This window comes from Staurois parvus, unplaced genomic scaffold (genome assembly GCF_062004578.1).
Source record: "Staurois parvus isolate SC_StPar_1 unplaced genomic scaffold, SC_StPar_1.0 ptg000013l, whole genome shotgun sequence".
Taxonomy (NCBI): Eukaryota; Metazoa; Chordata; class Amphibia; order Anura; family Ranidae; genus Staurois; species Staurois parvus.
In genome coordinates, this window is record NW_028317809.1 from 14965053 (window position 1) to 14977617 (window position 12565).

A 12565-nucleotide genomic window follows, 5' to 3' on the forward strand; every position below is an offset into this window, starting at 1 on the left:
GCTGGGATGCTTACTTTTTGATGTGCTTTATATTATCAGGGGATGCAGGGTAAAATTGAAAAATTGTCTGGTGTGGGAGGCACTCATTAGTATGACCAGTTTTTGGACATAAGTAAGGGAATGTTTCTCTTCATGGAATACTCAATTTGAATACCCCTTCCAGATTGTTTTATCCCTTGCATCCACCTGCAGGTTTATGATTTTTTTTTAACAGTATGCATGATGTAAAAATGTTTGCCAAGATACATTATTGTATGAATAAAAATAAAATTCTATTTTAGGGCTTAGTGGGTTCTGTGCATAGAGAGATTGACACATGGCTCTCACATTGATTGTATCATTCATGGACCATAGGCCTCAGTGCCTGTATGAATGAGAGGCCTAAGTCATAGTGGCATATGAAACATATTTTCCTATAAAAGCCGTTGTGTAGTGTGTTGAATTCCTGTTTACATGTATATTGTGATTCTTTCCTCTCCCTTTATGTCTTAAAGTCCCTGATCAGCTCAGTGATCTTCAATATTAAGGTCAGGTCTGCAAAAATGTTCTGCAATGGGAAGGTCAATTTCTTTAGTTTCTCTTTACATGACATTAAAATCTGTCTAAACATTCAGCATACATACGCCTAAACTCTAAACCTCTATTTAAAACCACATTATCTCACAGGGATACTTAAAGCGGAGTTCCACTCACTCTGTAAAAACTAAAAGCAGCTACAAAAACTGTAGCTGCTGAATTTTAAAAAACAGCCACTCACCTGTCCCCGTCACAGCTCGTTTCACCAGCCGTCCTGTATTCCAGGCGCCGACATCTTCAGTGTGGGCACCCAGCTGTCATAGCTGGCAGCTTTACAGCCGGGTGCCCACTGCACATGCGTGAGTGGCGCTGCACTTCCTGAATGGCCCCGTTGCCTTCTGGGACCTGTCACATGTCCCACAAGACTACGGGGAGGGAGGGTAGGAGGACAACTTTCGCTTCTAATCGCCTAGGCGATCGCAGCGGAAGTGGGAGCGGGTACCTGTCATTTTTGGGTACCCAGTCCCCCCCTGCTCCCCAAAGGTGCCAATCCTTAACCACTTCCAGTCCGGACACTTTTACCCCTTTCCTGTCCAGGCCAATTTTCAGCTTTCAGTGCTATCACACTTTGAATGACATTTGCACGGTCATGCAACACTGTACCCATATTAATTTTTTAGCATTTTTTTAGACAGATAAAGCTTTATTTTGGTGGTATTTATTCACCACTGGGATTTTTATTTTTTTTGCTATGTAAATTAAAAAGTCCCAAAATTTTGAAATAAAGTGTTTTTCTTATAAAAGTTTGCAAATAAATAGTATTTCATCATAAATCTTGGCCAAAATTTATTCCATTATATTTTTAGTAAAAAAACAAAAACAAATTAGTTTATAACCAAAACTATAATTTTTAAACTTTTTTTAAAAAATTTTTTTAGATTTTTTTTTAGATTTTTTTTATTTATTATTTTTATTTTTTTTACATACTGTCACCCTAGCAGTACAGTGTCACCGTGGTGACATTACTACTTGTGGGGGGTGATTTTTTTTTTTTACACTGATTGCTTTTACACCCATAAAGGATGTAAAAGCAATCATTTCTCCTTCTCTCTAGCTGCATTCTTGCAGCCATTGAGAACTACTGAGTGAGCTGTGATTGGTCACAGCTTGTCACATGGTACAAGGCTGTTGTGAATAGCCTTGTACCATGTGACCTCTGTGATCATCCACAGATTTCACAAGTAGTAAGCAATGATGTCACAAGTGACATCTTGCTTACTACTTTGCATGTGATCACTGATTGGCCAATCAGTGATCACATGATCGGGACCTCGTACAGAGATCTCGTCCAACAATCGGTGTTCCACTGTGTCCGGAGGACACAGCGGGCACTGGATCGCAGTGCTGCGCGCTCCCAGGGAGCGCGCACAAGCAGGGTGCGGGGAGGCCATTTATAAATGGACACCCGATCCTGCACTGCCACAGTCCGGCCGCTTGTATATAACGGCCGGACGGGAGGTGGTTAATGGGGAGCAGGGGACCAATCTTTAAAGCGTAACTTCCCCTTTTGGGTGGAACTCCGCTTTAACTTTATGGTCAAGATGTAAAGAGTTGGTGTTGTGTTGTTGCTATTATTTTTTATTATTATTTTATATTTACATGAAAATAAACATCAATGTAAAAAATGGGCAGCACAGTGGCTAAATAATTAGCACTTCAGCCTTGGCAGTACTAGGGTCATTGGTTCGAATCCCAGCCACGGCACCTCCTGCCTGGTGTTTGCATGTTCTCCCTGTGCCTGCATGGGTTTCCTCCGGGTACTCCAGTTTCCTCCCACACTCCAAAGACATGCTGGTAGGTTAATTGGCTCCTGTCTAAATTGGCCCTAGTATGTGTATGTATGAATGTGAGTTAGGGACATTAGATTGTACACTCCTTGAGGGTTAGGGACTGATGTGAATGTACAATTTGGCTCCATGCACACTGGGAGTTTCAATAACGCTGGTAACATTAGTTGTGTAAAGTTACGTTAAAAAATCTGAGTTTTTCAGCGTTTTTGTATTAGCGTTTAGGCCGTGTTTTTTCGTGTTTGTGTTTTTTCACAATTTTTAGGGGTTTTTTTACCAAAAAAATTTTACCAAAAAAGTCTAAAAACGCTGGTTTGCCGTGCTTTACCGCATTTTACCGTGTTTTGGCGTATTTTTCAGCGTTAAAGCATTTTTACAGCTAAAAAACTCCTGGGGGTTTTTCCAGCAAAAAAACGTTGATTACAGTCTGTGTGTGCATGGACACATAGGATAACATGCTGGGGGGTTTACTGGCTGTAGAAAAAACCATCAAAAGCCAAAAACAGCAGCTGTAAAGACGTCAAGTGTGCATGAGGATTATATATGTAAAGTGCTGCGTAAATTGATGGTGGTATATAAGTACCTGTAATAAATAAATAAATAAATAAATAAGCAAACCTATCCACTGTATTACAGAGCATCCCTTGACTACTAAGGACATTGTAGCTCTTTCATAAATTCTTTTAGAACATGATTCCAGGTTTTATTACCTGTTTTAGCTTGGCCTTTATCTCCTGGTAGGCAAGGGGTGATTACCCTATCTGCGCATTATTTAATATAGCTTTGGCACAACAACAATTATTATTTATTTATTTATGTCAGGTAATTATATGGCGCCATCAATTTACCCAGCGCTCTACATACTGTATATATTGTACATTCACATCAGTCCCTAACCCTTAATCTCTAACTCACATTCATACATACACATACTAGGGCCAACCTAGAAAGGATCCAGTTAACCTACCAACATATCTTTGGAGTGTGGGAGGAAACTGGAGTACCTGGAGGAAACCCACGCAGGCACAGGGAGAACATGCAAATTCAAAGCAGGTTGTTTCATGGCTGGGATTCAATTTATTATGTAAACATTACTGTATAATTTTATGCTTTTTTTTTATCATTGGAGGATTATTATTAAGCATTTACTGTTTAGTTTTGTTATGATTTTTACATCTGTCAGTTAACCTCCCTAGCGGTATTCCCGAGTGTAGTTCGGGGTAAAGTTTCAGTACCAAAAGCGGTAACCCCAAGCTACACTCGGGCTTACCATGCGGCGCTGCATAGGGAGTCCCTGCAGCGCTTACCTTCTCCTTCGCTCCCACGATGTGTCCCCTGCAGCATCCCCAGCCATCTCCTTCGGCCGATGCCGGCATCCGGCTTCCGTGTTCCGGTCCCTGTGACGTCGGGACGTACGGGCGCCAAATTTGAAATTTTTTAAAAAATTTCATTTTTTAAAAATGATTATTACATAGTGAAACATTACTGTTTCAAAACATTTCACATACATTTTGTCCCTACTGCTTTGTCCTGTCCCCTGCCTGCATTTTGACTGTTCTTTCTGCCTGGAAACTTAGAAAAGTCCATGGTGTCCAAAAAAGCGTCCCTTTATTTCAAAAGCGGTTTTAGATCAGCTAGAGAACAGCGATAGTAAATCAGAACTACTTGCAGAATTAAGTAATAATGATTCGTGGGGAAATTCGTCATCAGACACTGAAAACGATTTTGAGACTTTGCTCAGCGATGTGCGAACTTGGCGCTATATTTCAAATTTCAGTGTTTTTGGTTTGATTATATTATTTAATTACATTTATTATTTTTATTTTTTATGATTATTTATTAAATTATAATTTATGATTTTGCGTTTCAAGTTTTATCATATCCGGAATGTTTAATAGACTCTTGTTTGGACAGATTTCAGTGAGTTATTCCTAAATTACAGGCCTACAATAAAAAAAAATACATATTTCCATGCAAAAAATGGTACCGCTTTCAGCACCAAAAATCTGAAATAATCATACCGCTAGGGAGGTGTAATCATTGACGTTCACAAAAAAATATGTAACACCAATAAGTAAATACCTGGAGAAATAGATGTGAAGGGAATTACAATGGGTGGCAATGGCGCCACCATGTGGCAAATGAAAGAGTGCTTTTTGTACTGCAAATCAGTTTTTAATCCTAAAAATACTATTATTATAAAATAATTAAGCTGTGTTCTGTCCATTCTTAGAATCCATTCCAAGTTATGACTTCAAGTTATTTTAAGTTATAACTATTTCATGCTTTTTATGTATGGTAAGATATAGATATATTCCCATCACCTGCTATAAATCTGCCTTTCACACCTACACCTCCTCCTTCCACACTGCCAAACAAGCCTGTTTCTTGACCCTCATCAACACCCTCTGCTGCAATCCTCACCGACTCTTCTCCACCTTTAACTCTCTGCTCTCTCCGCCCCCACCTCCAACAAGCACCTCACTCACCGCCCTTGAGATTGCCAATCACTTCAAAAACAAGATTGACGCAATTTGCAGGGAGATCGCCACTGCTCAAACTCCCTCCAAACCTGTCCCCTCTCACACAGCTACTCCCTCATCACCCCTCTCCCTCGGCCTCACCACTGCTCTGACCTCCACCCCACCTAACATTCCTCACACTGAAGCCCCCTCAACACTCCACACCTTCGACCTTACTACCATCGAGGAGGTCACCAAGGTCTTCTCTGATGCCCGACTCACCACCTGCCCCCTCGACCCTATCCCCTCACAATTCCTACGACCTCCCTCCCCCTCCATCCTACGCTCCCTCACCCACATCTTTAATATCTCCCTCTCTTCCAGCACATTCCCCTCCCCTCTGAAGCACACGCACATCACTCCCATACTTAAAAAGCCCTCCCTGGACCCCAATGACCCGAACAACCTTAGACCCATCTCCCTGCTCCCATTCACATCCAAATTCCTCGAGCGCTTAGTCTACAATCGCCTTAGCTCTCACCTCAACGACAACAACCTCTTCGATCCCCTACAGTCCAGCTTCCGTCCCCTACACTCCACCGAAACTGCCTTACTCAAACTCTCCAACAACCTTCTAACCGCCAAAGCTAATGGCCACTATTCAGTGCTCCTACTCCTCGACCTCTCCATGGCCTTCGACACAGTCGACCACCCCCTCCTCAAAAAAAAACTACACTCCCTCGGCCTCAGAGATTCCGCTCTCTCCTGGCTCTCGTCCTACCTATCACAATGCTCCTTCAGCATTACCTATAACGCTACCACCTCCCCCTCACTCCCCCTCTCTGTTGGGGTCCCTCAAGTCTCCGTCCTCAGGCCCCTTCTCTTCTCTATCTACACCTCCTCCCTTGGCCAGCTCATACACTCTCATGGCTTCAACTACCACCTCTATGCCGACGACACACAAATCTATCTCTCAACCCCTCACCTCATCCCCTCAGTCTCCGCCCAAATCACAAACCTACTAAATGACATATCAGACTGGATGTCGCTCCACTTCCTTAAACCGAACCTCTCCAAAACCAAGCTCCTAGTCTTCCCTCCAGCCCGCACACCACCCCCCATTGACTTCTCCATCACGTCCAACAATGCCACTATCAGGCCTGCCTCGCAGGCCAGAGTACTTGGTGTCATTCTGGACCCCAACCTATCCTTCCAGCCCCAAGTTCAATCACTAACAAACTCATGCAGACTACACCTCCGCAACATCACCAAAATCTGCACGTTCCTAACCCCAGAAACCACTAAACAGCTCATCCATTTCCTCATCATATCACGACTGGACTACTGCAACTCCCTCCTCACTGGCTTGCCTCGCCACAGGCTATCCCCGCTTCAGTCAATCCTGAATACGGCAGCCAGACTCATTCACCTTACCAACCTCTCCGTTTCCGCCACCCCACTCTGCCAATCCCTCCACTGGCTTCCGATTGCACAACGGATCAAATTCAAAATCCTAACACTGACATACAAAGCTGTCCATCATACTGCCCCAAATTACATCACCGACCTAATATCCAAGTACCACCCAACATGCACAGTCCGCTCCTCACAAGACCTCCTTCTCTCTAGTTCCCTGGTCTCCTCCTCCCATGCACGCCTCCAGGATTTCTCCAGGGCTTCACCCATCCTCTGGAACTCCCTACCCCAATCCATCCATTTTGTCTGCTTGCTATAGATTACTGTTCTTGGCACATCATCATTCTTCTGTGCCATGCCTGTTTGGATAAACTGTGTTAGTGGCATGGCATTGTAACATTAGCAAGTAGCTACAATTTGTCTAACACAAATATTCAATGTGTTATATATTGTTTTTCTTTGGTAATGCTACAGGAAAGAGGAGAAGAAAAGCTCTACAGAGAATGTATTGAGCTCCTCCATCCATTACTCCATGTCTGCTTCTAAGGCTGAACTCCTGAGAAAAATCACAGATGCGCACATAAAATCAGAGGGAAAAGATGATGTAAATGGAAAGAAGGTAAATGGTGTTTTTGTGTTTTACCTTTTTAACAACTTGCCCTCTGCCCTATAGCAGAAGTACTGCTACAGGAAAGCACGGCTGCGCAAAATCACGTATACATAGGTGACTTGCATTTCTGGGTAGGGTGCGCGCAAGTAAAACAGCACACAATTTAAAACACACACAGCACACAGTTAACCCTTTGATCACCCCAGATGTTAACCTCTTCCTGCCCAGTGTCATTAGTACAGTATGAGTGCTTTTTATTAGCACTGATCACTGTATTATGATCACTGGGGATGTCAGTGGCAGTTAGTCAATTCTCATCCAGTGTCAGAATGCAGTCCTGCTATAAGTCGATGAGCACCACCATTACTAGAATAAAAAAATAAAAATGAAAATTCCAGTATCTATACTGCCATTTGTAGACGCTATAACTTTCACGCAAACCAATTAATATACAATTATTGGGATTTTTTTTTAGCAAAGACATGTAGCAGAATACATTTTGGCCTAAATTTATGAAGAAATTTGATTTTTTAAATGTTTTTTTATATATTTTATAGCAAAAAGTCAAAAATATTGTATTTTTTTCAAAGTTGTCCGTATTTTTTTGGTTTAAGCACAACAAAATAAAAACCACAGAGGCGATTGAATACCACCTAAAGAATGCTTTATTTGTGGGAAAACAATAACATAAATTTAATTTATCTACAGCATTGCATGATTGCAATTGTCAGTTAAAGTAACGCAGCACCATATCGCAAAAAATGACCTGGTCAGCAACGAGGGTAAATCCTCTGGAGGGCAAGTAGTTAATGTGTATGTGCATCAGGATACCATGTGGAATAAATGACAATGCACCATAACACACATACAGCATATCATACATTGTGGTTTCATTCTATTAATCCATATCATAATATAAGTCATTGGTTGGCAATTTATGAGCAGAAGGGGGTCTCACATGTGACCCCTGACATCACCAAAGGGCTGCACATAATGTTCAATGCATGTAATGTCTGAGAGGACGGTTAGAAACTGCAGACCTAATAGAGGAAATGAGGGTCAGAGAGTGTGGATGTGCTACGTATTTAGCTTGGGATATGCCACAGAAAACAACAAAAATGGGAAAATGATACGTGAGGCTAGTAGAGATCAATGTTATTACCCTAATCAATGTTTCCTCTATAAACAAGAAACTCAATATTGAGAACAAGCAGCGCAAAGTGCTACCAAACAGCTATTAGGAATTGTAAAGAGTCCAAAAGTCCAATGTAGGGCTACAAAAGTCCATATAGCAATAGGGCAAGCCTCATGTAGTAGTAGCAAAACTCTGCATAGAAAAGAGAAGAGAAGAAGCGCCTCTAAGTGCAGTATAGGTAACTTTAATGAATAACAAATGTAGAACAACTCACATGTTTCATGATAAAAGCAAGCTCAAAAAGATGGGAGGACGGCTGGGTCAGCTGCATCTGCACTCGTAAGGCCATGGATGTAGGAGAGAGCCAGCCCGTGTGTGTAGTCTTCTAAAGATGGCGTTTTGGAATTGAGGCGCGATGTTGGCGTCACAAATGTAGAACAACTCACATATTTCATGATAAAAGCAAGCTCAAAAAGATGGGAGGACGGCTGGGTCAGCTGCATCTGCACTCGTAAGGCCATGGATGTAGGAGAGAGCCAGCCGGTGTGTGTAGTCTTCTAAAGATGGCGTTTTGGAATTGAGGCGCGATGTTGGCGTCACAAATGTAGAACAACTCACATGTTGCATGATAAAAGCAAGCTCAAAAAGATGGGAGGACGGCCCAAATAACAAGCACTTGTTATTTGGGAATCAGATAAAGTTATTAATGCGTCGCTATGCATGCTGGTCCACACACGTCATCACGCTGACGCCAACATCGCGCCTCAATTCCAAAACGCCATCTTTAGAAGACTACACACACCGGCTGGCTCTTTCCTACATCCATGGTCTTACGAGTGCAGATGCAGCTGACACAGCCGTCCTCCCATCTTTTTGAGCTTGCTTTTATCATGAAATATGTGAGTTGTTCTACATTTGTTATTCATTAAAGTTACCTATACTGCACTTAGAGGCGCTTCTTCTCTTCTCTATTCTATGCAGAGTTTTGCTACTACTACATGAGGCACTTAGAGGATGAAAAGACTTATTACCCGGATGTGGTCAATTACTGCTGACTACAACCTGTTGGATTTTGCTCCAGATCTGATTTATTAGAGCAATAAACTTGCTATGAAATATGAAGGCCTATTTAAAGAATTTATTCACACTATATCCATTTGGGTAAACCCTCATACACAATTATTATTCATTTTTTCCCCTTCAGATCTAATCTAAAGGAAATTCGCAAACTGTGTGGCACGCATTACTCAGGAGCTTTCTAGACACACAAGACAGTATTCATCAGATTTGTGAAAGCTCTTTTATGCAAAAGACCTTTCCAAAAGTAATGTGATCGTATATATACTATAAAGACATTTTTTTAGAAAATACAGTGCCAAATGATATAATGATGCCGGGCACATGCTTTACATTATTTCAAGATAGGAAAATAGACATCTGAAAAGATTGTTTGTGCACTGGAAACTGCATGAAAAATTCAGTTTCTGGAAATGGCCCTCCATGAATGATCAATTTCCTGGTCCATGCTATACAGAATAAATAGAGAAATCTCCTGCCGGCTATTTTATCCATGCAGCTGTGACACCCACAACTGCCTGAATACCTGGAGAGTGTCTGAATGTGACAGGATGCAGTCACTGTTCACCAGCTAATTTTCCGCCTAGCTTAGTCAAATTTTATATCAAAGGCCATCCAGAGCTCGAACTTTGTCCTATTCAGCAGAAATAGCCTTTGTTTAGAAAAAAAGCAATTAATGATTAACCCATTACAAGAATTTTCAGAGTCTCCAGACACAAGAGAAAATAAAGAGAATCGCTGTGCTGAAAGTGACAGAACAAAATGTAACTGAGCTGCCAGCACACCAAGTATAGGATATACAGTATATAAAAAATGAGTGCTGTACAATAAAAAATCATAAACAATAATAAATCAAATAAATACTGCTACATAAAAAATTTGCATAAAATGATATAAGTCCACATTCATATATTAAATAATTAAAAGTCCCAAAATCCAATAACAGTGCTATGTGCTAGGTGTCCACAAATGCTTGACACAAAAGAAAAAAATCAGACTCCTACCAGACACTTTGATCTCCAATCAAGAGATCAAACGAGCAGATGGTGTCCATATCCCACACTGACAACCTAGTTAGCCACAGCAAATCACATGACAATTGTAAACAATGAATGGCTTAGATTCATGCCATTCATTGGGTACAATTGTGTTGTCAGATGTGATTGGTGACAGTGATCAAATGGTACAGACAGGGCCAATCACAGCCCATTACTACCATGTGATTAGCTGTGGCCAATCACAGCTAATAGCAACAATACACACTGAATGAATCAACTTCATTCAGTAAAAATGGTTGCTTATACCAGTGAAATTCACTGGTATAAACAATCATAATGTGTAAAAAAAACAAAAAATTCTTGATTATTCTGCCAGAGTAGTACAATGTTACTATAGTAAAATTAGGTTGCTCTGGTCACAGTGTGTTAAAAAACAGTCATTAAAAAAAAGAAAAGAAATATAATAAAAAAGAAAAAGGAAAAATATTTTTGTATTGTTGACATAATAATATTGGGAAAATTAAAAAATTAAAAAAAAAATGTTCATAATTTTTTCATTTATTTTTTTACATACTGTCACCAGTCAGTGTACCTGATCACCACCACACCAGTTATGTGATGACGCTGTACTGCACTGGTGACAGTATGTGAAAAAATTATTTGTGAAAAAAAATTGTCTTCATTACTTTATTTTCCAAAACATTATGACAAAAATGTAGAACTTCAAAAAATTTGCTATGCCTCTTACTAATAACTTTGCACTGTCTACTTTCCAAAAAGAGGTCATTTGGGGGATATCTGTACTGTCCTGACATTTGTGGGCCTCAAGAAATGAGATCAGGATTGGTCGAAATTCAGAAATATACCATAGTTTGTGTACTGTATAACTTTCCTACAGACTAAATAATAAACACTTACTTGGGTTTTTTTTATCGAAAAAAATGTAGCAGAATACATTTTGGCCTAAATTTATGAAGAACAATTATTTATTTGCAGAATTTTGTAACAGAAACTAAGAAAAACTTGTTTCGGTCATTTTTCGTTTGTTTAGCAAGAAATATAAAACCCAGTGGTAAATAAATACCACCAAAAGAAAGATCTATTTGTGTGAAAAAAATGATAAAAATGTCATATGGGTACAGTATTGCAGTGTCATTGTCATTCAAAGTGCGACAGCGCTGAAAGCTGAAAATTGGTCTGGGCAGGAAGGAGGTGAAAATGCCCCATATTGAAGTTGTTAAATCCACAACAAGTGCAAGCAGACACAGACTCATGCTCTTCCAACCAATCTGAGGCTTACTGGAGAGATTCTCACCTTCAAATGAGAAGTCAGCAAGCGCTTGTTGTTTTCATCAATATGAAGCGCCATAGAAGAAAGTAGATCACAGGTCCGCTTTACCCCTCCAGACAGTCAAGACCAGGCATATAAGCAAAAAAGAAAAAACAAGACCACTTCCCATTGTGTAAATCTAATACATATTTAGCTTAAAACTGGTTAAAAACACTCACATGAACATTATGCGTAGTAAAGACATGTAAATTACAACTCGCAGAATCGTTGGGGCTACGCGTGCATGTGCACTGACGTCATGGCTTCCAACTCCGCCCAATGCGTTTTGTCATAAAGTATGTTATCAAGGGCAGAGAATGGGGATACATCTTGAGCACTGTATGTGCTAGAAAGCTGAATGCGGAAGTGCCCAAGAATGAAGATAGCATATGAGCCTTCAAAGCGACTTTATAACATAGCAAAGTATGTGTGAATACTGTATGCTTAATGGAATAAGCTATTTCCTAACTCATGCCACAGATAATTTGTGGAAGTGAAGCTGAACCTATTCACTGTCCTGTAATAGGTTGTATAGGGAATATCTGTTTACATCAGAAGCTTCTCCTTAAAGTGTTACTAAACCCACAACAGTAAAGTCAGTCTGTATATGCAGTAAATCATGCTTGTTATACTCACTGTGGAACCTAAGGGGTTCATTTTCTGCATTGTGTAAAAAGTCTGTTTGATCCTGACTTCTCCGATCCTCCCCTTCTTCCAGTTTCTCCCTCTTATCTCCTGATAAGACATATCGTGTGGAGTCACTCTGCACATGCTCAATTTGGTGTGTATTGCTAGAGAGGTTTTTTTCTTGGGAGAGTGCATGTGATCAGCACAGGGCCAATCAGCACTGTCCAGACAGAGGTCAGGGGTTCTGCATCCTTCTAGAGGAGAATTAAAACTCCTCCTACAAGTTTTAACCAGTGCTGTGCTGGACACTGACATAAGTCACAAGATTGCTATATACTGTTGATTAGAAAAGGTATTTAGCAGTTTTTATTTACTAAAATAATTGCATTTCCATGTTCTGTGTACTGTGGGGTACCAGATATAGTGAATGCAGGGTCCTGGGTTTAGTAATACTTTAAAAGTAATTTTAATAGTGTTTTCCAATCTTTTTTGAGAACAGTCCAGTCCCAGCTTGTGACCAGTTCTTGATCTATTTAAGTCTCCTATC

The 12565-nt window shown here is 40.5% G+C and overlaps 1 protein-coding gene across 2 annotated transcripts in view; it reads left to right on the forward strand.

Moving 5' to 3' along the window:
- Positions 1-12565, forward strand: part of SHROOM3 (shroom family member 3) — a 264050-nt gene that overhangs the window by 239356 nt on the left and 12129 nt on the right. For both annotated transcript variants that reach the window (XM_089676000.1, XM_089675993.1), the window contains exon 8: positions 6716-6860. In XM_089676000.1, coding sequence (XP_089532126.1) covers positions 6716-6860 — 145 coding nt within the window. The remainder of the gene's footprint in view (positions 1-6715; positions 6861-12565) is intronic.